This window comes from Rhinolophus sinicus, chromosome 4 (genome assembly GCF_057876585.1).
Source record: "Rhinolophus sinicus isolate RSI-liver-muscle chromosome 4, RSI-T2T, whole genome shotgun sequence".
Classification (NCBI taxonomy): Eukaryota; Metazoa; Chordata; class Mammalia; order Chiroptera; family Rhinolophidae; genus Rhinolophus; species Rhinolophus sinicus.
The window spans coordinates 2,919,551-2,946,176 of NC_142504.1; the positions used below are offsets into that span (position 1 = coordinate 2,919,551).

General features: G+C 47.2%; 1 protein-coding gene across 8 annotated transcripts in view; it reads right to left on the reverse strand.

Moving 5' to 3' along the window:
* COBL (cordon-bleu WH2 repeat protein) overlaps positions 1 to 26,626 on the reverse strand; it is a 177,353-nt gene that overhangs the window by 54,725 nt on the left and 96,002 nt on the right. For all 8 annotated transcript variants that reach the window (XM_074341038.2, XM_074341031.2, XM_074341030.2 and 5 more), the window contains one exon: positions 25,106 to 25,288. In XM_074341038.2, the coding sequence (XP_074197139.2) occupies positions 25,106 to 25,288 (183 nt within the window). The remainder of the gene's footprint in view (positions 1 to 25,105; positions 25,289 to 26,626) is intronic.

Here is a 26,626-nt window from a genome sequence, read left to right on the forward strand (position 1 = left end):
AGGGGGCTGCCAGGTGGCCAGTCCCCTTTCTGGGGTCCCTGGGCAGGCAGCGCAGGCAGTGGGGTGAGGCCTTGCTGTGTCGCCCAAGAGTGACCCTGAGGTGACCCAGGATGCTCACAGACACCCCTCAATACCTCTCTGAGCACAGGGCTGGGGCTGTGCCCCATATTTTGTGGGGATTCCAGGCAAAGCAAGTAAGTTGGCAACTTCTCTTCAGCCTAAATATGAGAACGGGGATCCCTAGCTGTTAATCAAACGCCAAAGAGAACTATTCCTTCTGGAAGCGTTATCAAGAGCTGCCATGACTGTGCCTTCCAAGGGAAGAACGGAAGGGGTAGCTCCAGCATCACCCTCGTCCTGACTTCCGGTCACTCTCCTGCCTCCGCGCGTCCTGAGCTGCCAGGACTCATAACTGCACAGGCTGACCCGGACCTGTGATCACAGTCAGGCCTCCGGTCAGCCTGTGGGGCCTGCAGTTAGCCTGTGGGGCGGTCCCATTCAGGGGAGCAGCCCAGCTCCTGTCAAAGACAATGACAAACTCACAGTGGCTCAAGGCCGCAGGTCAACGCAGGACAGAACGCACTGGTGAGAGGCCCTTGCTCCTGAAAGTGCGTCACTGTCCTCCTGGCCGCCTCACCACAGAGTTGTCACCACTCGCTCTCATGGGTGGAAATGTGGTTAATGAGCACTACTGTGTGCGGAGATGTGCCAGTAACGGAACCATGACTGTGCTCGGGTCCCCCGTCAGGGAGCTGCAGCCACACCCTGGACCCCAGTCCAGTCAGTCCAGATGGTTCCGGGCTCATCCTGGGACGGGTGCCCACCAGCCCCCCCCACGGTGGCATCGAGTCCTGCTCTGGTGGCCCCTGGTTGATTAACTCAGGCTCACAGTGTGTGCACGTGTGTGCACGTGCGTCTGTGTTAAAAGTCTTCTTTTACAATTTTACCAGCAATACACATTTGTTGTAAAATTTATCAAGTTATATGAGCAAAAGGAAGTGAAAAACATCACTCTATTAGCACTCAGATTAACTACCAACAGTTGGCATACATTTTTCTGGTCTTTAGTTTTTCTTTTAAAAGCTGTGTTTTTTCTATCCTTCTACTACAATATATTATAACCACGTCTTATACCTTCACAATTCTCAATGTGTTTTATGCAAAACATGGACCAAAAAGCCAAATATTTCCATAAAGCTTAGAGTTCCTCGTCCACTGCCTCTACTCCATTAGCAACACTACACTCCCTTCTCCTAAACGAGCTTACGCTACGGTTTCCCGATTTTCACGTTAGGTTTCGGCTTCCTACTCTAGATAGGATTTAGTCTGAGATACATGCACGTGCGGACACACACACACACACACACACACACACACACACACACACACACACTCTCTCTCTCTCTCTCACACTTTTCCTCCCCCGTCTTTCCAAAAACTATAGCACAGGACTTCCATTCATATGTAGTTATACACATATAGTTACAGATATTATAATTATATAAAACAGAAATTTTCTTCAAGAGGAAGTTTCTCCAGCTGAGATGTATGCTGACTACATTTTCTTTCTAGGTTACTTTTTCGTTTCCTCTGAACTTGATAACTGATTTGTTTTCTAAGTTTTTTGTGATTGACTTTCCTGGAAATTACTTTTCCTCTACTTTTTCCCCCCCTTGTTTCTTGGATGCTGTACTTTTCGTTTGTTAAAGTCACTTCTTCATTCCAGCGGAGCAGTCTCCTAGGACAAGATGTGTGTGAGATAAAGTTATGAGACCTTGAAAATCTAAAAATGTTTTTATTCGATTACCCTGATCAGTCAGTAGCAGCGCCTGTGGAAATCTAGGCTGGAAATAAGTGTCTCTGAAAAGGCTGACCCGTTACTGCAGCGTCTCCCAGCTGGGAGACACCAAGCAGCCCCCATCCAGCTGGCTCTCAGTCTGCTGGGACTTCTCTGCTTTCCTTCTGCAAACGTTGAGGCTCCTCTCACGCCTGGAGCCCCACAATTTCACCATGCGTACTCTGGGTGGAATCCTGTTACCCACCGTCTGGGCATTTGTTGTTCCCTACCATCCATGTATCCTTTAATTCTGCAGAATATTCCAGCATTATTTCTTTCAGATTTTTTTCTTCCCTCTGTTTTCTCTTCTCTGTCTCTCTCTGGATTCTGATTAGTTGAACACTGAGGCTTCTAAATCAATTTTCTAATTATTCTGAAATATTCTTGCCTAATTTAAAAATATTTTTTTTTTCTTCAAAATATCCTTTATTTCATTTTCCAACCCTGGCCAATTTTAAAAATTCCGCATCTACATTTTTAATTTCCAAGAGCTTTTTCTATATTTTTTAAAGTGGATTCTATCATGTTTCCCTGGATACAATACCTTCTTTTTTCTCTCTGAGGCTATTATTTACATCTATTAAATGGTTTTTATTTTGTTTTCTTCTATGTTATGCATTGTCTTTTCTTTCAACTTGCTTTTCCTCCCTCTTTGTCTTGGCACCTGTCATTTCAACCTCTCCTCAATTTCCGGGGATCTTTTGGCTAATTGCCTATAATTAAGCGTGTTTCTGTGGATGAGGTCTGTTGACACACTAGTGGGATTCCCGCAGGTGCCTGGGCAGGAATCCCCCTCAGTGGGGGATCCTCAAACGTCCAAGGATTCTCTCTGCCATGCAGGGGACTCTTCCAGCCTCCTGTCTGAGATGGAAGCTGGGCTTTCAGAGCGGGAGTCCAGTGGGACGGCCCGGCTGTCAGCCCATGGATTTCACTTCTCGCCGTTCTTGGTGGACTCAGCCTGGCTGGTGTCCTGCAGCTGGCGTCTGTAGGTTCTTCCCTGTCCTGAGTGCAAGGGCCACCCTCCAGCTGTGCATGACAGGGCGGGGTCTGGAGGTCTTCTTTCTGTCACACTGGACCAGTACTTTTTACTCATTGTCAGTGGGGTTTCAAAAGGGGAGAGACAGACTAGCTCATTTTATCAGCCACATTTCCCCATGTGTTTTAAAAGGCTGCCCAGTATTCCATGGGATCCATGAGTCATAATTAATTCAATTAGCCTCCTTTATCACTGGCAGAATATTAAGATTATTTGGTTCGGGCTATTACAAATAAAACTCTTGGAACACCTTTGTAATTATACCTTTCCATCTTTCCAACACTCATTTTTCTTTCTCTTTTTTTTTTTTTTTGAGTTTTCCATAAATGCCTTTACTGTAACTTCTGAGGTAAGGAACATGAAAGCTCACAGGACCATCAGATTCTAAACTTGCCGTCTCAGTTTTAAGAATCCTTGCCACGTGGTTAGCTCACACTGAGCTTGTCATCAAGTCACTGAGACTCTTTCAAACAAGTGGACAGCAAACCGTCCCATCTTTCTGTTAGCTTCTATTTATGACTTTGGCCCCTTGTTCTCACTCGAACGTGGGTGTGTGGGTGAGCTGGGCTCCCACATGGGGCGCTTGGCCTTAACCACCTGCACCACCATACTCCGGCCTCTCCTTCCCATCCAGTTGTTGACGACAACATTGAAAGGCATGTAGCCTTGGCTCTGGTACCTGCATTTCTTCCTCAGTGTCAGGTCAGTCCCTACTTAATGAGGACTGTTCACAGGCTATGGACTTGCCCACCTGCATTTCTTTCTGGTTCACGTTTCTCAATCTCTTCTTAAAAGACAGTGTATGTCAAATGTCATTCGTTCTCTTGCTCTTTCAATTAAGCAACGAGCAGATGAGTCCTTATTCTGTGCCAGGAATTACGGAATTCATGTTGTTCCCAGTCTACTGAAGGAGAGAGGAGTCTACATTTACATGACCTTCTAGGCTCGAAACACGGCCAGGGCTGTAGTTTGGGGCTTCGTTGGGGACAGGGTTTCTTCTGCGAATTCATGCTGGTCCCTGGGAATCCTGCGAGATCCCACATATATAACAATAACCTGTTCTGGGGTTCTGCTAAGTATCACCACCAAGTCAGAGATAATTAGAAGAGGGGAGCGGGGAGCCAGTGCTGGCTTACCCAGTTTGGAAAAGCAATTTCACCTGTTGAAAGAAAGTTCTGGCTCACTCCTCATTACAAGACTTGGAGAAACATCAAACTCCTGAGCTTCTGCCAAGACGGCCCAGCTCAGCCCCCGGCAGTCCTCGCAGAGCCCATCACAGCCACCCAGCAAACATCGGTGAAGACTATGTATTTCCCGGCACAGAGCAACTCCTGATAAATTAATGAAGATAACGTGTTTGAGAAGTGTTTGGCAAGGTCTGGGACGCCACTCAACGCAAGATGTAAGGGCAACATTTTGTTTCTGGAGCTTTTGTTAGTTTAAGGTGTTTAGACAAAAGTCTGCTAGTAGATATATTTACAGACTTTTAGAAAATAGTATTAACATTGGCAGCAACAAAGATTTATTAAACATTTACGAGGGGTGCCAAGTGTATCTCATGGGACTCCCTCGGACGCCCCCAAGAGAGGTGTTTTACTGCCTGTTTTAAAGGAAGAAACGAAAGCTCGCAGGACATGACTTGCCCAAGGCCACACCGCTGACAAGCGGGCAGAGTTGGGCTATGACCATGGCTGGACTGCAAGCCCGCACTCTTAACCACGTTCCTTCCATCGCCTTCCCCATCCAGTAGGTCTGCAAGGAAACACCTTGCAGCTCTGAACGGCCACGTCCAGTCCTGTGACTCCACGGGCAGTGACAGCCCATGGCATTTTCACTGTCCCTTGTGGTAGAACTTCCACCTCCCGGCCAGATGAGAAACCAATCTGTGCTCGAAGGTGTTGCTTTAGGAAACATTTTTGAAACCTGAGGCATATCTTCCGCACATTCTTGGAGGCACACTCGAAATCCAGTTCTGCTCGCTTCCTCAAGCCTGCCCCTACCGTGTTCTTCCTCCTTAGAACCAGTGGCCACTTTGGTTGGTCAGGGCTGATTCTCACATGCCTCCCACCTGTGTCTGGCAGCCAGGACGCCCTCCCCTGGGGCAGGGACAGAGCCCTGGGTTTCCGGGTCTTTGCAGAGAGCAGTCATTCCACTGCGGCTTCCTTGATCGCTGCATCTCACTGTGCCAGTTACGTGGAACGTGACTGGAGGTCAGAGCATTGAGGAGGGAAGAGAAGTTCTGATGTAGAGAACGGGTAGCACAGGGGGGAGCCGTCCACGTCTGGGCTACTGTAAACAGCACTGTCGTGAGCATGGCGGTGCAGATGCCTTTTCAAATCAGGGTTTGGGGATTTCTTCGGATAAGAAAGCGCAATCGTTGGATCGTAAGGTAGTTCTATTTTTAAATTTTTAAGGAACCTCTGTACTGTTTTCCATAGTGGCTGCACCAGTCTGCAATCCCACCAACAGTGCATGAGGGATCCCTTTTCTCCACAGCCTCGCCAACACTGTTGTGTGTCGATTTATTGATGACGGCCATCCTGACAGGAATGAGGTGACCTCTCACTGTGGTTTAGATTGGCACTTCCTGGGAGCCTGGTGACGCTGAGGACCTTTCATGCATCTCGTGGCCATTTGGGTGCCAGCTGAGACAACATGGTTGGAACTCCAGGGCATTGTATTAAGTGAGACAAGCCAGACAGAGAAAGACAAACACTGTACGATCACACTTATGCATGAATTTTAAAAAGCCAAACTCAGAAAAACAGAGAGTAAAATGGGGGTTACGAGGGGCTGGGTGTGGGGGACACGAGAGATATATAAGGGCACAAACTTACAACAAGTAGAGAAATAAGTCCTTGAGACAGCGCACAGGATAGTGAACACAGACAACGCTGGATTAGAATCACCAAACTGCTCAGAGACGAGGACCTAATTATTCCCATCACACACACACACACACACACACACACACACACACGCAAACGGCAATCACGTCACCTGAGACAGGTGCGAACATGGATATAATGGCGATCATATGTAAACAGCACAACATGCGAATGTGCCAAATCCGTGTTGCACACCTTCAATTTACACAATGTTATATGTCAAGTACATTCCCATTAACACGTTGCGTACGGATCACGAGAATCTTCACGAGGGATTTAAACCCCGCCGTACGCAACGTGTTAAAACAGCCCTGACCACCCTCACCTGACCCCACCACCTCACTGCCCCCAGCCTGCCATGCTCTGCCTCCAGGCTGTCCCTACATGTCCCCAGCCTGACCTCCCCTTTACGTGCACCCTGCCCCCTGACGGCCCCTGAAAACCACCCACCCTCTGTCACCCCTGTCCCATGCTCCGGCTTCCTTTTGCTTTACACACTTACATTTCTATGTTTGTTGATTGTCTCTTGCTGAAAAAAAAAAAAGAGGGAGTGAGGAAGGGGAGGAAGGAAAGAAGGGAGGGGAGAGAGGGGGCTAGAACACCTGCTCTGCGGTCCCTCCCAGGTGAGAGACGCCTTGCGGAGACAGTGCTCAGGTACAATACAAAAGCATGCCTTTCCTCCTGAAAATGTGGGGAGGTCCTCAAGGAGACGATGACATCATATCCTGGTCTCAGAGGAAGCCTTTGGGGACACCCCGCACCTTGCAAGGTTCCCTAATAACCGCATGAAGAATACATCCTCCCTGGTCACCAGGGAAATACAAAACACAGGACTCTGAACCTTACATGTCCCTGTAGAGTCTTAATTTCCAAAGTGACTCTTGCTGTCAGGATATGCCGCCATTTTTCTTTGGTCACTACAGATGGAGTAGCACTAACCCTGTGACAGCAAATGGCAGTCTTGATGGCAGCAGTGTCCCTGCTGGGTGTCATCCTGGAACAGCGTGGGCCAAATTCTAACTGATCTGACATGTAGCCATTTCTCTACTAAATTAAGAAAGAAAGAAAGAAAAAAAAGAGTTCTTTCTGAAACTGTACAAACCGTACCACAGACCTCTCCCCAAGGTGGGGGAAATTTGTATCAGTTACTTGCTGCTATTAGATAATATTTTTGGCCATGGGAATTCCAGGATCCATCGAATGTTTGGGGATTCTGCTTTATTCTTAGTCCTACGCAAGGCTCAGACAACTCAACCAAACCCTGCTGCCTCCGGCCAACCAAAGGACTCTCTTTGGGGGTTTATGTTCCATCTGCTAAAACTGAACCCCTCTTACCAGGGGGGAGAAGGCATGATGCCAGGGGAAAACAAATTCTATCACCACTATCTTTGGTAATTCCAGAAAGGCAAACACTGGGCGTGCGCCATGGAAAGTTATGAGAAGAAACACAAGGTGCTGTGTAAGCACTTTCTTTCTACCTCACTTAGCACAGTTTTGGGTTTTTTAATAGAGATTTTAACACGGAATTCTTAAGTCTGATTTCCCTTCATATTCCCCAACGTGTACCAAAGAATCTTGTACCATTTCAAGAAATATTTGTTAAGGGTTAGTTTTTCTGCTAAATTAGTATTAGCTAGAAATATGTGCATAGATAGTTATCTGTAGGTTTATAACCTTTTTATGTTTTAAGTAATGGTGGAAACATTCCTATTTTTACAGTTTTGTAGCCATGCATGTAAGAAAGTTGCCCATCGCTGGCGTGGGCTCCACAGGCAAAGCCCTCACGCCTCCGAATGCTGACTGTGGCCTCAGGCCTTCCCAGTGGCGGAGCCCAGGGTGCTGGCGAGGAACAGGACAGGGTTCCATCCCACATCCACACGCAGATGTGACAGAAGACAAGGGGCTTCAGATTTAGAAAGAAGTCTGGGGAAGACGGGCTGCAGCACTAGCGAGGCTCCTCTTAACAAACAGAAGTGACGATAGGCAGCGCTCGCCAGGCTGTGACAGCACCTCCACCTGAGCAAACAAGCCTCCCATCCAGGAGGAGGAACTCCCTGCCAGAAGTCAACAAACACATCCCTGTTCCTCCTTCCTCTGCCAGCGTCATCCTCACTGTGGTCCACGTTCCAGTCTGGCCAACCTCTCCCTCAGCCAGAACCTAGATTCCGTCTTCAGGGTAAAAGTCAGACTCCTCCTGCGGCTGCACACCTTTCTCCCTCCCTGAGCGGCGCAGTTTTCTGCAGGGCAACTGCTCTCCGTCCTCTGAACGATGCTCCTTCTGGGTTCCTCTCTTCCCTCCTTTTGTTTCCCATCCACTCCCACCTTCCCGACTCACCTATGAACAGATATTTCTCTAATTGTCCCTGCGACTACACCCACCCGGGAGCTCCAGGTACAGCTGCCAACTGGCTCTCCCCTGAATGTGTCCTGAAGATACTGCAGACACAAGTCCCAAGTCATAATCCACACCTACAGACCTGCCCTGCCTGTCCCTTCCTGGTGTTGCTGGATGTTGGGGCATCACTGAGGCCACCGATGGCCCATCCCTCACTCACTTCCGGATCACGCTGCTGCTGACGCTCCTCAGATCTTTTTCTGAAGGTCCCTGGAAACCACACCTCCTACCTGTCTCCCTTTGCTACTAGCCTTCATTCAGGCTCAGCATTTCCTGCCTGAATTATTTCAAATGCCTATCTCACTGTCTTGACACCAATCTCTCCCTTTTCCGAGCCAATTTCCATAGTGCTGTCATTCATTCATTCATTCAAAATTTGACTAAATACCTGCTTTGTGCCAGGCGCTGTTCTACACAAAGGGGACAAAAAAAAAAGATAACTCATTCCCTCTACTCAGAAAAACAATTGGATAATTTTAGGGAGTGATCCACTTTCCTTAAGATAGAAACGTGGCAGTGACATGTTTTTGTGGGGCTGGGGATGGAGCGTTAACATGGGTAATATAAACAGGCAGGTAGAGAAAGGTCCCTCTGAAGAGACACGGGTGAGGACGTGGACCAGCAGGAACTGTCACTCGTTGCTGGTGTGGATGCAAAACCATAGAGCAAGGAGACAGAGTGGTCGTTTCTTAAAAACAAAACATGTCCTCTTATCATACAACCTAACAATCAGGCTCCAGGTGTTTAATCAAAGCAGCTGGACACCCTGCACAGAGATGTTAACAGCAGCTGAACTCAGAGGCAACCGGGATGTCCTTCAGGAGATGCGTGTATCCATCACCCGTGGCCCATCCGGACAACAGAATCCTACTCAGAGCTAGAAGAAATGAGCTACCAAGCCATGAAAAGACCTGGAGGAAAGATAAATGCACATTACTAAGTGACAGAGCCAACTTACAAAGGCTACGTATTGTTTGATCCCAACTATGTGACTTCTGGAAAAGGCAAAGCTATGGAGATCGGGGCTACAGGAGAGGGATGAAGAGGCAGAGCTCCGAGCACTTTTAGGGCAGTGAAAATACCCTGTATGATACCAGAATGGTGGATCCACGTCATTGCACAGCCGTCCACACCCACAGAATGTCCAACACCAAAAACCCTGGGTCAGCCATGCACTTTGGGTGACAGGGACGTATTAACGTAGGTTCATCAGTTGTAACAAATGGACCTACCACTCTCGTGGGGGGGTGATAACGGGAGGCTGAGTGTGTGAGGGCAGTGGGGCGTACGGGAACTCTCAATCCCTTCTTCTCACTTTGGCTGTAAACCTCAAACTGTTCTAAAAATTAGAGTCTATGTATGTTAAAAAGTGTATCCTGCACACCGCGTAATTATCCTTGTTACATATAAGCACTGTTATTCCAGTAATCATCGAGGAAGTTTGGTCTGCTTTGCTATGGCTTAGTTCTTTTGCCCCTAAAGTTGGAAGCAAGAACTACAGAGAATTCTTAAGAAATGGGTCCTTTAAAAATATACCGTTTGTTATTAACATGTAAATATGAATTACTTACAAATATGAAATGGCCTCCCCAGGCGACCCAGACCTACGCAAGCCTCTCTGCACGCCCACGAACTTGCCGTGGTTCCCGGGCCGTGTAAGTTCTGTGCCCACTGCTGCTGGCCAGGCCTTTCAGGAGGCTTCTCCGTGTTGCTTGCCGGAGTTGACCCAGTGCTGGGACCCTCCCTCATCGAGGACGTGCACAGGGACCATTTCCTTTGTGCCTTTCTGTGCTGTCGCACAGCCCATGCGAGGAGCCCTTGCATGAGGACACGCGTGCCCAGGGCCCAGGTAAACATCACATGCACCGAGGCAGGTGTGTCCCAAACAAGTTCCTTATTAGCTTCAGTCACCCTCGTCCAGATGTCCTGAATATAATAAGCGTGGCATCTCTCTGCCAACAGCTGCCTACGGTGCCCAGACACCACGCCCCAAGCATTCTGTGCCTCACAGCATGTCTCACAATCAAACCCCAAAACTCCAACAAGCGCAATGACTCTTAATGTCGCAGTCCACCCGTTAGATGCGGGAAACCCGGGCATCCCAACTTTCTTCCAGAAACGATGGCGATCCTTTGGCATAGGTCTGGGGTGTGGAATGCATGTGTTCTGTGCTCATTTCTCGGGGACACATCGGTTCCTGCTCCTGGGACAGACTTTCCCTGCGGTGACAGCTCATGTGGAGCCTCTAAGCTTTATCGTAAGTTTTGTTGATTTTAGGACCAGGATTTCAGCAGTATTCTTAAGCTTGACCGGAAATGTCCAGTGCAAACCAATGCAGTTTCTTTCAGTGTGTTTTGTTATAACACTGATGAGATGCCCTAAAAACTTAACTCTTATTTAGATCAATTAGCCTACAGTAAAATTGGATTTGTTATACGTCACTTTGCTTAAAGTCACAGAACCTATTGACATTAAATGAGGACTTATTGTATGCAGAATATCTGAAAGAAATCAAATGTGAACCCCATAAATACTACAGACTGAATCAGGCTTTATTAGTCTATGGGCTATTAGAACTATGCACTGAAAAGTAAACACTTTCATGAACTACCATTGGTATTATCTATAAAGTTTCCATTAAGAAACCATAGTCTTACTTTTGTCTAATCTCTCTCCAAAAATCTTCTATCTTCTCTGACAAAACGTTCTTTGTTAGTATTTCAGTGACTAGAAGATTTCAGTGTCACCCAATTCCGTGCATTAAAATGACGGACGTGGTGCCTTAACACTCTGTTCCTTGGTAAACACAAAAGGCTAAACAGAAACACACAAAGAACCACACAAAAGAATACTCTGCTTCTTTTGTTGTGATTATATCCACCAAAACAATAGATTTTGAAAAAAAGACATTTTCTATGGTTGAATGAGTCCTTTACAAAGAAATCCGTCCTTTTCAATATCATTTGGAGTAATTTCTCCTCCATATCAGAAAATATGTTATTCCCTGTTCTTAGTACTTAATGTTTTGGTTTACTAGAAATATGAAACAAACTTGAACTTGGTGGAGTGAAGTGTGATTCTCTGCATAAAACCTAAGATTGCCTGTTTTATGGGAATTGTCTAAACTTAATCAGGAGTCTATGACTGAGCTGAACCATTTCCATGTGACCTAAACCCACTCACTCAGATCACTCCTGCCCTGCTTTGTCGAAGGCCACACAAGATGCCAAGAGCAGCCCCGGCCACTGTGTGTGTCTTCAGGCTATTCTATCTGATCCTTTCCTCACTGCCAATTAGAGGGTGTGGCCCGCACTCTCAATTGTTGCAAAAGATCTAAGACCTCGACTCCGGGTCTCCGGTCTCCGTCCTCCCATCCACAGGGAGTGGACTAGAAAGTGAGGCATGGATGTGGGCTTTCCACAGCACTGTGACAGGCCACACAGGGTGCCCCTCACCCAAGGGCTAGTCCCACAAGGCCAGTGCACCAGTGTGAGCAGACCCCACCCCTATGTTCTGTCCTTTCTCACCGGTACCCACAGTTAAGTGCTGGTTCCCATCTATTCCAAATGCAGAAACAATAAGTGTTGGAATTGGGCAATTAACATAATTTTTTTCCCAAACAAAAACCTCCCACTTAGGAGAAAAGTTTAAATAATCAAAGAAACCACAGTTAGCCAGCTGTTTCTATAAGGCTGGAAAAGTCTGGACAGTGTTGCATAAGGTTTTTATTGAAACTCCAAGAGCATCCATATGTTACCTGCACTAACATGGCACCACAATGTGCCAGAAGCCCTTCTGCAGGGACCGAGAGGGCATACATCTCAGGACTGTTTAGTTATAATGAACTTTCCAGCTTGAAGGAAATAAATGCAGCCAAGAGCGCCATCTACCATGACACAGACTGTCCCATGTAAACAATGTTCCCAGAACTGAGTCTGCACCGACACATACACGACCATTAAATACCACCAGGTACAGAGAGACTTTGATGTATATACTAAGTTCTCCTGCTGCAGAAATAACTTTTTGAAGTTCATTTTTATTAGAGACGTGCAAGAAAAGACTATTGATAAAGACACACAGGGTCCCCTTGCTTGTCTTTCATCTAATACATGACCAAAATATCAGACTGCCGAGATGAACCTGGAAGTTGTCTTACAAATGATACACCAACCATTCTCAGAGCCTGAGCGCACGGGTGCCCGACTGAGAGCCTTACAACAGCTGTCTCTCTGCCTGGCGTTTGCTTCTCTAGGATGTCACGTGGCCAGTGAGCTCTTGGCACCGAGAGTTGTTCTCCCACTTCAGAATCTAATCGGCCACCCTGTCACCTCAGTCTCAATCATGTCACTGACAGCTGGAACCCGTGCCGTAGTCCTCATCCCGCTTGGCTTGCTGCAGTTTCAGGTGCCAACTGTGGTCCAGAAAGAGTAAATGGAAAATTCCAGAAAACAACAATTCATAAGTTTTGAATTGCTCGCCATGCTAAGGAGTGTGATGAAATCTCACACCCTCCCACTCTGTCGCATCCACGACGCCAATCGCCCCTTTGTCCGGCATAGCCACACCGTACTCATTCCCCGTCCATTAGCCACTTAGTAGCCATCTCGGATGGCAGATCAACGGCTGTGGAGCTTGTGTTCAAGTCACACTTATTTTACTGAATAATGGCCCCAAAGCACAAGAGTAGCAGTTCTGGCAGTTCGGATGTGCTACAGAGAAGCCGTAAGGAGTTTCTTTAAGTGAAAAGGTGAGTGCAGCACAATGAGACACTTGGAGAGACAGAGACACGTTCACATGAATTTATTACAGTGTATTGTTGTAGCTGTTCTACTTTATTATCAGTGATGGCTCTTAATCTCCTACTGTGCCTAATTTGTAAATGAAACTTTATCATAGGTATGTACGCATACGTATAGGAAAAAGCATAGTATATGTGGAATTTGGCAGTCTGTGGTTTTAGGATTCCACCGAGGGTCTTAGAATGCGTCCCCATGAATAAGGCGGGACTTCCATACTCACTTACAGCTGAAAACATTCCTTGTATTTGTTAACTTGTTTCTTTTCTAGTTGCCAACACTGGCTCCCTGGAGCATTTTAGCTACCTCCCTGTAGCATCCAGTAGGCACTCAAAACACCTGGTGGAATGAATGAATGTATGTACTGTATATACATAATGAACAGACGTATATGCTATATATACACAATGAACGAATGTACATACTGTAAATACATAATGGATGTACACACTGTATATATATCATGAATGCACGTACTGTATATATATATATATATATGATGAATGAATGTATATACTGTGTATATATAATAAACGAATGCATATACTGTATATCCACAATGAGTGAATGTGCACGCTGTATATACATAATGAACAGACATATATACTATATATACACAATGAACGAATGTACATACTGTATATACATAATGAATGCATGTGTGTACTAATGGTAAAGAATCACTGTCATTGCCAGCACCACAGTATTCAGTGGCCTCATCGGATTTTTTATTTCAGCTTATGCCAATTTTGGTAAGTCGTATTTTGTAATGAATTTGTCCATTTCATCTAAGTTTTCAAAACTGCTGGTATAAAGATTACACCATTTCCTTATTTTTTAAAATGTTTATAGAATCACATTAATAAGTTGTCTTTCATTCCTTATACTGCTCATTTGTGTTCTCTCACATTTCCTTAGATCAATCTAGACGTGACTTGACCATCTGGTTGAAATGTTCATTTCAATTATCTCTATTATCTTGGGTATGATTGATTTATGTTCTTTATGCTGTATATCTCTTTTTCCCCCCCTTTGGGTTTATTTCGTTCCATTTTTTTCTTATCACCTTAAATATTTGTTTTTTTAACAATTTTTTCTTTCCTAATACAAGCATTAAAGTTATAAAGTTTTCTATAAGCATTTCTGTAGCTGCATCCCACAAACTTTAATGTTATAGTTTTATTCAAATTATTTATTAAAAATAGTTTCTAATTTCCTTTGTTACTTCTTTGACTTAGATCATTTTTTCGAACTTTATTGAGAATATAATTTACATACAGCGTTGTGCAAGTTTAAGGTGCACAACGTGATGGTTTGATACCCATATATATTGTGAAATGATCACCACGATAACACATCCATCAATTCACAGCTACTTATTTTTGTGAAAACATTTAAATTTTGCTCTTTTAGCAACTTTCAAGTATGTAATGCAGCATTGTTAACTATAATCGCCATTCCGCACTTTACATCCCCAGAAATCCTTCATTTTATAGTTGGAGGTTTATATCTTTTACCCACTTCACTCATTTCCCCATCCCCACCCTGGGCAACCACCAATCTTCTGTTTCTATGAGGTTTTTGTTTTGTTTTGTTTTTTGTTTTCGGATTCCACATATAAGTGAGATCATACAGTATTTGCCCTTCTCTGAGTAATTTTACTTAGTATAATGCCCTCCAGGTTCATCGATGTTGTCATAAACGGAGGAACTTCCTTCTTTTTTTTTTGGCCGAATAATATTCCATTGTGTATATACACTACTTTTCTTAATTGTTCATCCATTGGAGGACACTTAGGCTGTTTCTGTGGCTTGGCTCTTGTGACTAATGCTGCAGTGAACACGGGGGTGCAGAATCTCTTCAATGTCCTGATTTCATTTCCTTTGGATGAGTACCCAGAAGTGGGATTGCTGGGTCATAAGGTGGCTCTAGTTTTAATTTCTTGAGGAGCCTCCGCACTGTTTTCCATAGTGGCTGCACCAATTTCCATCCCACCAACAGTGCACAAAGGTTCTCATTTGTCTACATCCTTGACCACACTGTCCTTTTTATTTTTTTTTACAGTAGCCATCCTAAGCCTAACAGATGTGAGTGAGATGGCATCGCATTGCGGTTTGCTTTGCATTTCCTTAATGATTAGTGATATTGAGCATCTTCTCATGTGCTTATTGGCCCTTTGTACATTTTCTTTAAATGTCTATTCAAGTCCTTTACCCATTTTCAATCGGGTTGTTTACTTTTTGTTGCTGTTGAGTTTCAGGAGTTCTCTATATGTTCAGGCTATTAATCCCTTATTGGCTATATGATTTGCAAATATTTTCTCCTATTTTGTAGGTTGCTTTCTCACTCTGTTGAGTGTGTCCCAGTGAAGCAGTAAAAGCTTCACAGAGACTAACATTGCGTTTGGTTGAGGAATGGATCAAATGTTTCGAAAGATGAAGGTGACAATGACAAAACCCACTTTTCTGATTGTTGATTATCAAGGTGATTGGAAAGACTCCTAAAACCACTTAGATGCAAAGAAGCAACGTGTGAGGTTAAAAGTGAAATCACACTGTCACCAGTTGCGCTTTCCAGTGAAACACACTGCCTGCTGACATGAGCGGCAACCGAAGCAAAGTGACAAAAATGACAGAGTCCAAGGGTATGAACAACATACTTAAACAGTGGATATTTAAACAGTGGGACTCTATAATATGAAGCTGAGATTTTCATTTCCTCTGTGTCACCAAGAGTCAATGTGTAGAAAAGTGACAAGCTCACTTTTCATTTTGATTTTATCAGTGGCCTCCATAAAATGTCACGCTCTAATGACAGCTAAAAATATGTAAGAATCTAATCTTCAAACAAACACTTGCTTCTTTGGCTGGAAGTGTCAGGGAGGAAAGGATCCATACAAAACGTAGATGGGAAACAACTTACTTAAATAGCTCCCATTTCCTCTCCCTGCAAACTCTGATTACTGACCACGCTGTTATCTGCCCCCGAGGAAGTTCCTTTGCTGCCGCCTGTTTGCACAGGCTCCGCGAGGGACCCCGCAGGTTCCCATGGCTGTTTGTGTTGGCGAATGAACAGCACTTGCCCTGAACACAATGCAGTCCCCCCTTTGGCCACAGCCAGGGAAGAAGGAAACATCGAAACCCCAGAGATGACCTCCTCAGCAGCTCCGTTTCCTCCAACCTCCTCAGAGAGCATTCTGTACCGTAATAAATTTCATATTTGCTTTTCCATATTTCAGGACATAAACAAAACCGATCCTTGGCTGTTCATTGCAGAAGAGTTCGTGCACATCCATCATTTCATTCTGCTCTCGTTTTGTGTGTTTGCTAAGCAGGCAGGTATACTTTATATCTGGAACATTCGAAGATGAAATGACATGACTGTTTTTGAAAAATGTAGACTCAAAGGCGGATGGCTCAGTCCAAAAGGACTTGACACAGCGCCTCTTGTTTATGCCTGATTCCTGTCAAGACTTTGGAGACCCTGTAATATATTCTATGAGCAGATAAGCAGATTTTTGGAGATTGGCTAGAGCCAAAAAATACAGGAGGCATCTCAAAATCAACAGATATCCACACCCGAGCTGCATTGGTACATATATTTACAGGGTGTGCAGCCACGCCTGCCCTAGTGGCTGGGCACTTTATTTCTTTTAATGTAGTTTATCGTTGAGCCTGGGCGTCGGATGTGTCAAGTTTACATATCTTTGGTACTGGCAAGCCAGGCGAAAAGAACTCTTTGTTTAGTTGTCGTGTCTAGACAGTTTGTTTAGTTGTTGTGTCTAGACAGCAGTTTTATACAGGACCATAGCCTAGCGTCCTCATCACTAGCTCGCCAGTTTGGCTGGATTTCCTTGACAGAGGTCCAATATGGAGGTGAAGTGATTGCATCCTGATTCTGTCAGATGTTTCAGCTGCAGAATTCCTTCCATGACAAGCAAGACGGGCTGTTGAGAAGAGCTCCATGAACTCGGAGCATTAGGAAACTGCTCTCCTATGTGACATGGGCCATGCACGAGTCTATTCTTCCTTCAAGAAGATTTTCAGAATTATTTTTTTAGCTTGCAGTTTTGATTCTCCAATAGTAAACACATGACTTCCCGGTCAATGATGAGTAAACAAGTAAGGTCCTCCATGTCAAACGTTCTCTCCATTTGAGAACCTCTGCCTCAAAGGAGATGATGGAGCAGACAGACAGGGCGTTATACACCGCCGAGCTCCCACCTGACCCGTATCATCTCCTGCTCAAGGTGCAGAGCAGAGATTCAGGCTTGAATATCTCCTAGTCCTGCATGCTGCCTGCCACCCAATGGCCACAGGGTCCCCTCTGAGTCCAGTCAGCACCCATGCATGACAGCTGCCTGCAGGAAAGGTCGGCAGCCCTGTGACCTCCCTGCCTTTGGCACACCTTGGTGTTGGCACTGGTGTGATGGAGGTAAGAATGATACCTACTTCATAAGCATACTGTAGAGATTTACTTACAGCACATGACGTACATAGGTCTTTGCACAGTACCTGAAACACAACAAGAACTGAACCACTGTGGGATCATTATAACCGTCCTTATTCTGACCTTGGGCCCAGTTGGCTGAGGATTGGATGAAGCTCTTCTCTGCCCAACAGCCATGGGGAGTGATTTTGCTGGTCTGGCACAGGGGCTTCCATCACTAAGGGACTTAGCAATGAAAACACTACTGGCCAGAATGTAACCTTTCTCCCCCAGGACTCAATCCATGACCTGCATGGTACCGACCTGGAAACAATTTACAAGTGACACCTTCGCCCAGTCCAGTCTCTGGCCCCTGATCCGATCTGAAACGGGGGTTAGGTGGAATCATAAAAAGCAAGGCTGCAAGCAGGAACTTCCATGGGTGGATCACTGCTGCTGGTTTGGACCCATTCTCCATGGTCCACCCACGCACAGGCCATTCTCTGCTACTGGGGGGCAGAAATTGTCTGCTCCAGTCAAATATTGAGGGCTTTTAAGGGACTGAAAGGACTCGTCCTTGAATTCCTCATGGCCAAGAACATTGCTTTGCACATAAACAGAGACTTTGTTACAGACTGAATTCTGTCCCCTAAGTGCACACGCTGAAGCCTTCACCCCCAGGACCTCGGAATGTGACCGTGTGTGGAGTTAGGGCCTTTAAGAGGTGATTAAGGTAAAACGAGGCCATTAGGGTGGCCCTACTCCATCCGACAGCACTGACTTCCTTATAGAAGAAGAAGAGACAGAAGGATACACACACAGGTGCAGCCACGTGAGACAGCGAAAGGCGGCCGTCTACAAGCGCGGAGAAGAGGCCTCAGGAGAAACCAGCCTCGCTGAGCGTCTGCCTCGGACACCAGCTGGGGGTCCTGCCATTCAACTCCATCCTGACACTTCTCCTCACAGAGAGATGGCATCAGACTCCACAGGTGAAGGGCTCAGTCCTGCAAGACTGCCCCCCACAGACAAACACTTCAGACACGTATTACAAGTTCAGGGTGTCACCTGTGCTTCTGACCAGCTGGCTAGACTGGCTACAAATTGGGGTTCCCATGACCCCTCCTTGTGTTTGATTAATTTGCTAGAGTGGCTCACAGAATTCAGAGGAACATTTTACTTACCAGATTATTGGTTTATTATGAAAGAACGTAACTCAGGAACAGCCAGATGGAAAAGACACTTAGGGCAAGGCACGGGGAATGGGCACAGAGCTTCCATGCCCCTCCAAGCAAGCCACTCCCCCAAATCTCCATGTGCTCACCAGCCTGGAAGCTCTCCTTCTGGATTTTTACGGAGGCTTCATTACATAGGCACCACTGGTTAACTCATTGGCTATTGGTGACTGATTCAACCTCCAGCTCCTCTCCCCTCCCTGGGGGTCAGGGATGGGCCTGAAAGTCCCAACCCTCCAATCCCATGGTTGGCTCCCCTGCAACCAGCCCAGTATTTAGGGGCTTTTCAAGTCACCTCATTAACATAAGAAAAGCCACCTTTGTTGCTCCCATCCTTTAGGAAAGGTTTTATAAATCACAATATTACAACTGCCAACACTTTGATGGTGGGCTTGCAGCCTCCAGAGTTGTGACAAAAGCACTTGCTGTTGCATAAGCCTCCCAGACTGGTATTTTGTGATGGCAGCCCTAGCAGCCCAGCATGCCCTTCACATAAGCGAGTAGGCGGTGAGTGTGCTGGGCGAAACTCAGACTGTGGATGGTACACGGACTTCCCCCAACACCGGGATCCTACTTTGCTGTTTAGTTCTACTCACTGTGGTGACCCTGAGCAAGTCACTTAACCGTGTGTGCCCTGCCATCTATAAAATGGGACCACAGTGCCCCAAGAGTGGGTACGACAGTGCAAGATGATGCAGCATGTCTTGCTAGAAGATGATATAAGCAGACACTGAATCTGACTCTGTCCCCACAATCATCACTCTCTCACCCAACTCTGCCTGACAGGAAATTCTTTCCCATATTCAACTAAAATAAACGTTTCTAGGATGTCCACACACTGGTCCCTGCCCTGCTCTTTGGAGAAATACAGCGTAGCCCCGTGTCAGGGTGGGAACCGAAACGTCTGCCCAGGGATGTCGAGCTTCAGTGACAGCTTATTTTTCTCAGCTAAAATATTCTCATTTCTGCTATTTTTAAAATAAGGGACAGTGACTTCCTGTCTCTTCAATTCCCAGAATGCTCTTCGGAGATCCTTAGTGTTTTGTTTTGGTTTTTTCTCTTCTAATATGGTGTTGACACACAGTCAGTCCAGGTACAGACTAGCACTGAGTGGGACGAGTGCCACGTCATCCTGATCGATCGTCACACTTCTGCTGGTGTAGGCTAAGCCTGTCATAAACACTTCACAGCCTCAACTGACCGCCAGCACTGCCAAAGCGCCTGCAGTCTTTACCTAGGCACCCCCATTCTTGCCCTGGAAATCTGGGTGCCCCAGGGTCAGCTGTGGATTGGGGCATATGCAGGAGACTGGATGGGACCTGGGGACGGGGTTACTCTTATACGGGGCCTACAGCATGTGGAGCGCAGGGGCCACTAGAGACCCTCACTCAGCCTCAACACCCCCTACCTGGGAAGTTATCTGACTGACCTCTGCCCAGCTTATCAAGTCACTTAGATCCTGACAGCACCTGCCCCCCACCTATTTTCCCGCCATCCACCTAAGCCTCCCACACTCCATGAGACACTGATCAACACCAGGCCACCGTCCCTGTGTGTGTCACCAGAGACCTCCCTCCGTGGATGACGAGTCATTTATGAAGACTGACGTTAATAAGGTTCGTGGTCTCCATGGCTCTCCTTAGCTGTTCTGTCATTGGGCCCTTATTTATATCTGTTCATGAAATACCCTTCAGGGTCCACTGCATGCCAGGTATTGTGCTGAGGACCAGGGGCACAGTGGGGAACAAGTCACTGTCCCAAGCTGGGGACTTAGCCAAGTGGATGACAATTACAAGCTGCGTGTGCTCCATGCTATGGGGACCGGAGATGGGTGCTATGGTTCTTACTGAACTTTGTCACCGTGGTCCCTTTACGTAGTGTCATGTTACTGCCCTCTGCTCTGAGAAGAGCTGAAAACGTGAGTTGTCACTACAAAGACACCAAACTGGAAAATCACAAATGTAGTACAATGCATTCTGAGTCACCGTGTCTCGGAATGGCCCGTCACCCCAAGAGAAAGAGACAGAAGCCATGAGAGGGTGACATGTGGCCCCTGAGTGAGTTAGACCGCCGTCTACAACCAGAGAGCGCAAGGTGGCCGCTGTCTGAGAAAGTGGTTCTGTTTGTATCTTGAAGGAACCAAAATAGCAGGGAACACAGCAAAGAGAGTTTGTACCCTGCTAAAGGGGAGGGTGCAGCTGGGAAAATGCATTTTCTTTTCACAGGAAGTCACTTGTTGCATCCTGCTTGGGACAAAAAAAGCGGGGGTGGGAGTGCTGTTGGGGGAGAGGGTGCTTGAAATGTCTTTCGTTCTAGTAAGACTTCTGAATTTTCCAGAGAAAGAAACATCCATAACAGGCCCAGAAACAAACACACAGAAGAGACCAAAAGGTCTGGCAGGGGACAGCGTGGGACGGAGACCGCCCTTCCTGTCAGCGCAGGAGGAAGGGCCGCTGGGCGGCAGGAGGAATAGGGGTTTCACTGCAGGGAACCTGGAGGGCGGAAGGGTGACCTGGGTCATTCAGCTCCTGGGAGAGAAAGACGCCCAACACAACATGCCACCCTGCTCTGCTCTGGACCCTCCCAGGAGGGACGACACTGCCCAGTGGAAAGGAGAGGGGCCCTCCCTCAGCAGCGTGTGCTGTTCCAGGTAGCAGAGGCGGACGTGGGAAGGCTTCTGCCACACCCGGAAGAGTCCTGGCCGTGAGCCAGGGAGTGTGATTTGAAGTCTATGCAAACTCTGAGCTCAGTGCCAGAGGACTACGTAGGAACCCCACCTGGATGCGACACCCTCTTCCTGACCACGGTTTGTTTTCATCTCTTGCAAACTCACCGAGGGAATGTGTCCCATCTCTAAACCCAGCTTTGTGTCATCTGTTCTGTTTCTGCAGGTGAAGGAATGGTCCTGGCCGCGCTGGTTAGGAGGGCAGTGAGCGAGACGGTACCAGTGGACTTGGGAGGATGCAGAGCTGGGCTGGAATCGGCTGCATGGTCCCTGACGGGCCCTGAAGCCTGGTTTGAGACTCAGTTTCCCCAACTCAGCTGAAGAAGGGACATCGTAAACAGCAAACGTGCCAGGATGGTTGTGGGGGTTAAATCAAACAACTTATTTTTACAAATGGTGAATAAAGTGTGATACACATACACGCACACACACACACACACACGTGTGTGTATATATTTTGAAGAAGCATGGTTAAGAGAGATCGGGACACGAAACTGACTGAAGGGAATTTAACAGGATACACAGAGAGCAAGGGAGGGAAACCTGGGCCCACAGAAAGGCACTGAACACAGAGAGGGTAGGCGGGCCGGGAGGGGACACAGGGGCTTTAGGTCTCGTGTGCATCCGTTTGCATCCTTCCATTTCATCTCCTGACTGTGTGAGGGTCTGTGCCCATATCACGGACAACAAACACACTCGTGGCAGGTCCAATCTGTGGCCGCACCACTGCTCCTGACCCTTCCCTCGGTCCTCAAGGCCTGGCAGCTGCTCAGTGTCTGTGCCACCTGCACCATCCTGCCACCCTGCTCTTCCTCGTCAGGACAGGGAAGCTGTGACATGCAGCACCCTGCTCAGAGGTGGGCCAGGCTCCGGGGGCCGTGTCCTGTAGCGGCAGCCAGGCTCTGCAGGGCACCCTGACTCTGTGACGGCCGTTTCCAGTTCTGGCATAGGGCAGAGACCCCCACTTCTTGGGGCTCTTTTCACTTCTTTTCCCTTCAAGATGAGCACGTTTTGCAGGTATTGTCCAGAGATGCTGCCATTTGTAAGTTGGCTCCGTGAGCAACACTTCTGAAATCGGTGTTTTTTCACTTCCATCAGTCTCCTTGGAGACAGGTCTCTAAGACTTGGTATACAAAGGGGGCTCTGACCCAAACACAGGTGCAGCAAGAATTCTGGCCATTGATCGGGGCCAAGGGCAAGCAGGAGGGGCCATCTCGGCCTGGAGCAAAACGGGGAGAGGGCAGTGCGGAACGGGGAGATGACAAACCAAGAAAGGTCCCCCCACCACTGGCAATTCCTCTGTCCCCTCACAGGAGCGTCCCCTGGGTCCCAGCGAGAAGGGAGAGCCATTGATTTGTCTTAACATACAACTGTAGGCCTCAGCTAACTGCACCTGTGATCATTGCATAGCACAGATGACTTCATTTTTAGGTAACTTTCTCCTACTGAAGGTATTGTCCGTAGATCTCCACATCTACGAAAAATATTTATACTGAGTGAGACCCTCTCTCACAGGTGATCGGTCCAAATTCAGATAGGGCAGATCAGGGCGGTTGCAGTCTATGGCTGGTGGTTCTCAATGTGGGGTTCACCCGGGTACATCTTGAAATGCAAATCCCTCAGGCCCCGCCCACACCTACTGAATCTGAAACTCTTATCACAGAGCCAAGGAAAACGTGCTTTCACAAGCCCTTTGGGGTGCTTCAGATGCCACTCAAGTTTGAGAAATAATCACTTAGCCTGTATCACTCCTGTATGGATGTTCCACAGAATTAAAACCACATTCAAGATTCTGGGACAAGAAAAGCAGGTGTGACCCAGAGACTTGTGTTATCTCCTGGAAGATAATGTGTCACTTGACCGTCTCACCCATTTCTCTGCTAGCAGCCTTGAACGAGGACAACACCCATTTCTTTTATCGAAAAATCTCTTCGAAAAGTGCTTTTAGAAATAACAGATACTAATGATCAAATTATGAGTATATAATCAGGTGACCAATATGGACACAAAAGTGACAGTTTAAAGGAGTTTTAGATAAACTGGAAGATGACTGAAATTATTCCACCCCTACGACTTGAATAACTCAATACTGAATTTTTAATACCAGTTGATAAGAAAGAAAGTCTTTTAAAATGTGAAAACCTAAGCATTCTCATTTCTTACAAACTAGTCATGTCCTTGAAAATAAACCTTCTCTCCTCATTCAGGATATTGGTGTTGGTAACAGTTGCATAGAAATAAGGCTTTCCAAACAAACATCTTATCTTTCTATGGAAGGAAGTTCACGAAGAAGGAATTGACGTTCTTCCCCAGTGACGACGACAATACATTTTTGGGTTCCTTTCCCAGAAATTAGTAAACAACAAAATAGCTTTCATTTAAAAAGAAAAAAACAAAACAAAACAAAAACAAAAAGACCCAAACAAACCATGTTCATAGCAAATGCTTAAATCTAACCCATATGCCACTTACATGCTTCAAAAAAGGAGATGGTTTCTGTGAGCCAATTTCTCCACTCATTCTTTGCCAAATAAAGCAGATTTCAGTAAAAAGCTTTTACTGCCTGAGAGGGAACCCTGTTCATTCTGCGGGGAGACAGTACTATTTATTTTTCATTCAGAAGTCCCGATTCTCTACTTACTATACTTTCCCCCACTCAAGCAGACTTTACCCACTCTGGATAAACACATTAAAATCGGAAAAAGACATCTTTTCTGATTTGAGGAAACATCTAACACGCTGATGCATTTTGCATGTACGTTCCACACCAACGTGCTCCATTTTCCATCTGTGGTGTGACGTCTGCCAGGAAGCCGGGGCACAGGGCCTTGGGGACAGCCGCAGCTTAATGAAGGACACACACCCTCATGTTCACCTCACAGGTCGCCCAACGTGTTCGAAAGCGGGTGCAGTGGTCCTGCTGTGGGCACAAACCGCTCTGCCTGGGAGAACTGGGCGTCTATGCCAGCCCAAAGCAAGGTCCCACCTGCCACATCGGGCGCTGTCCCTGCCATAGCCCACCCTAACAAGGGCAGCTTTGGGGGGAAAAATACTTTACTTCACATTTTTCACAGTGTCACACTGCAAGCCATGAAAAGAGGAGTTACTGTCAAAGCATGTCCTACCCCGTGGAAAGTGAGTGTGACATTTCCGGTCATGTTTTAAGATGCCAGCAGGGAGGTGAAGGAAAGAAGTCCGAATGGAGACGCCAGCTGCTGAGGACACGGATGCGTCCCGGTCAGCGTGTAATGAATGGCACGCCCTCGCAAAGGCATGACGTGGCGCTCAGGGAAGCACTAACAAGGAGCCTCTGCAAAGACGACGTCTTCCCACACAAGCGTTGTATCGCATCGAAAGCAACTTAATCTGCCCAAATCTCCTCCTTCCTGTGAACCTGTTATTCGGAGCGCGGATACACGGTTACGCGCCATCTGTGTCTTTTACCAACGCCAGGTTTCTCAGTGTCCTGACCATGCAGTGCTGTTCTCTCATCAAGTGAGCATGACAATACCCAAAATTTCAATGCTAAACCTCAATGGTAATCAACACACAGGATTTTAAGGACTAAGGGCACCAAGATAGTTTCCTACCTCCCATAACTGAAGCAGTGTGGCATCTCTTTACTTGTAAATAAAGTTCAATTACTCACCCTACACACTCCTTGCCAAAGCCACCGATTTAAAGGATCAGAGTGTACACGGAACACTTCCAGGGGATTCCCTGGTGCCCTTAAAGACGCACACCCGAGAGCCACCGGGTTCCTACCTTTTCCGATGCCTTGTCTTGCGCAGGTGGCCCGGCCCGGAGCAGGGGCGGTGGGGGAGGGGCCCGGCGCTTCTTCATGTCCGACCGGACCGACACCCCCGAGATGTTGCTCAGCGAGAGGGATGGACCCAACGTCATGGACCGGGAATTCACCGATGGGGAGTTTGGCGTCGTCAAGCAGCCCTGTGGGGGACAGACAGACACGAAATGTCACCGCTGAGACGCCCTCCCTGTGTAGGAACCCTCGGACCTGCAAACCAGGGGGCCAACCGTCTGTCCAGGTTCCCACTGTCATCAGGTCACCATCAGGATGGAATGGCCTGTGCAAAACCCGTATTTCCACTTTCCTGGGAAAATCATCGTAGACGGCTTACATGGGAGTCCTGCTATAAGGTTTGTTTCCTTAATCACAGAGGGAATGGCCAACTTGTGAAACCCCCAAAGACAACACTGACCAGCTGGAAGGATTTACTGCTCTCGACCAAGCTGCAGGCATGACCTAGTCTCCTTAAAACTTGACTCTGTCATCAGAGCGACCTCTGAGATGCCAAAAACAAGACGAACAGACCAAGAAGTGCATTTCTCACGGAGAAGAAGGCCCCACCTTTGCCACCATCAGAAGTGCTCCGCCTTCCTTCTAACTTCCAGAAGGTGGGAACAAACGACTGGTACAAAGGATGTGCTGTGCAGACTTTACATGACGATCGAAGGCAGCGACAGGCACACAGCAAATTAAAATGAAGTGCAACCCAGCACCCAGTTAATTACATGTCCCCCTAGGGAGCAGACTAAAGGGCACACATGTCCTTTCAATCCTTCCCCCGTCGGGTCTGCTTCATAGAGTCCTACGAGTGTTTGTGCAGCAGCGTTTAGAGAACTCGCGTTCTAATTTCACATTACAAACCCAGTGGAGCCCGTAGCCGCCCTGCTGCGGTTTCTCCCCTGCCCTGCCTGGCGGTCCACCCCAGCCCGGTGCCCGGAAGCCTTCCACACCAAGGCCGGTGTAGGGAGAGGTGAGCCCACAGATGACGCACACAGGCTGCCTGCGTGTGATTCCTGGCTTTGCCATTCATAAGCTGCGTGACCTCGGGCCAGGTTCGTGACTATTTTCTGCTTCGGTTTACCTCCCGTCCACCTGGGGTAACACTAGCACCTACAGCACAAAGTCACCATGGGAACTAAATGGGTTACTACCTATGAAAGACCGTCAGAGCTCTCAGCACGGAGTGTGTGCGCTGGCTGTACGGTTATTATATATTGGTTTGGTTCTCCCCCATCAAACGTGGGGTCCATGGGGCAGTGAGTACTGCTGTTTCCACCCACCATCTTGTCCCAGCCCCTAACAGCTCCTGGCGTGTGGGGGACCTGAGCCAACGTTTGCATGAGCGAATGGATGGGTAAGTGACCTCTGGGCAACTCCATTCCCACGTGTTGCATCACGAACTCGTGGGGACGCTTTCACATGGGCAACTGGGTCTGCGTATTTAAAATCAATGTGCTACATTCAGCTATAGCTAGTGT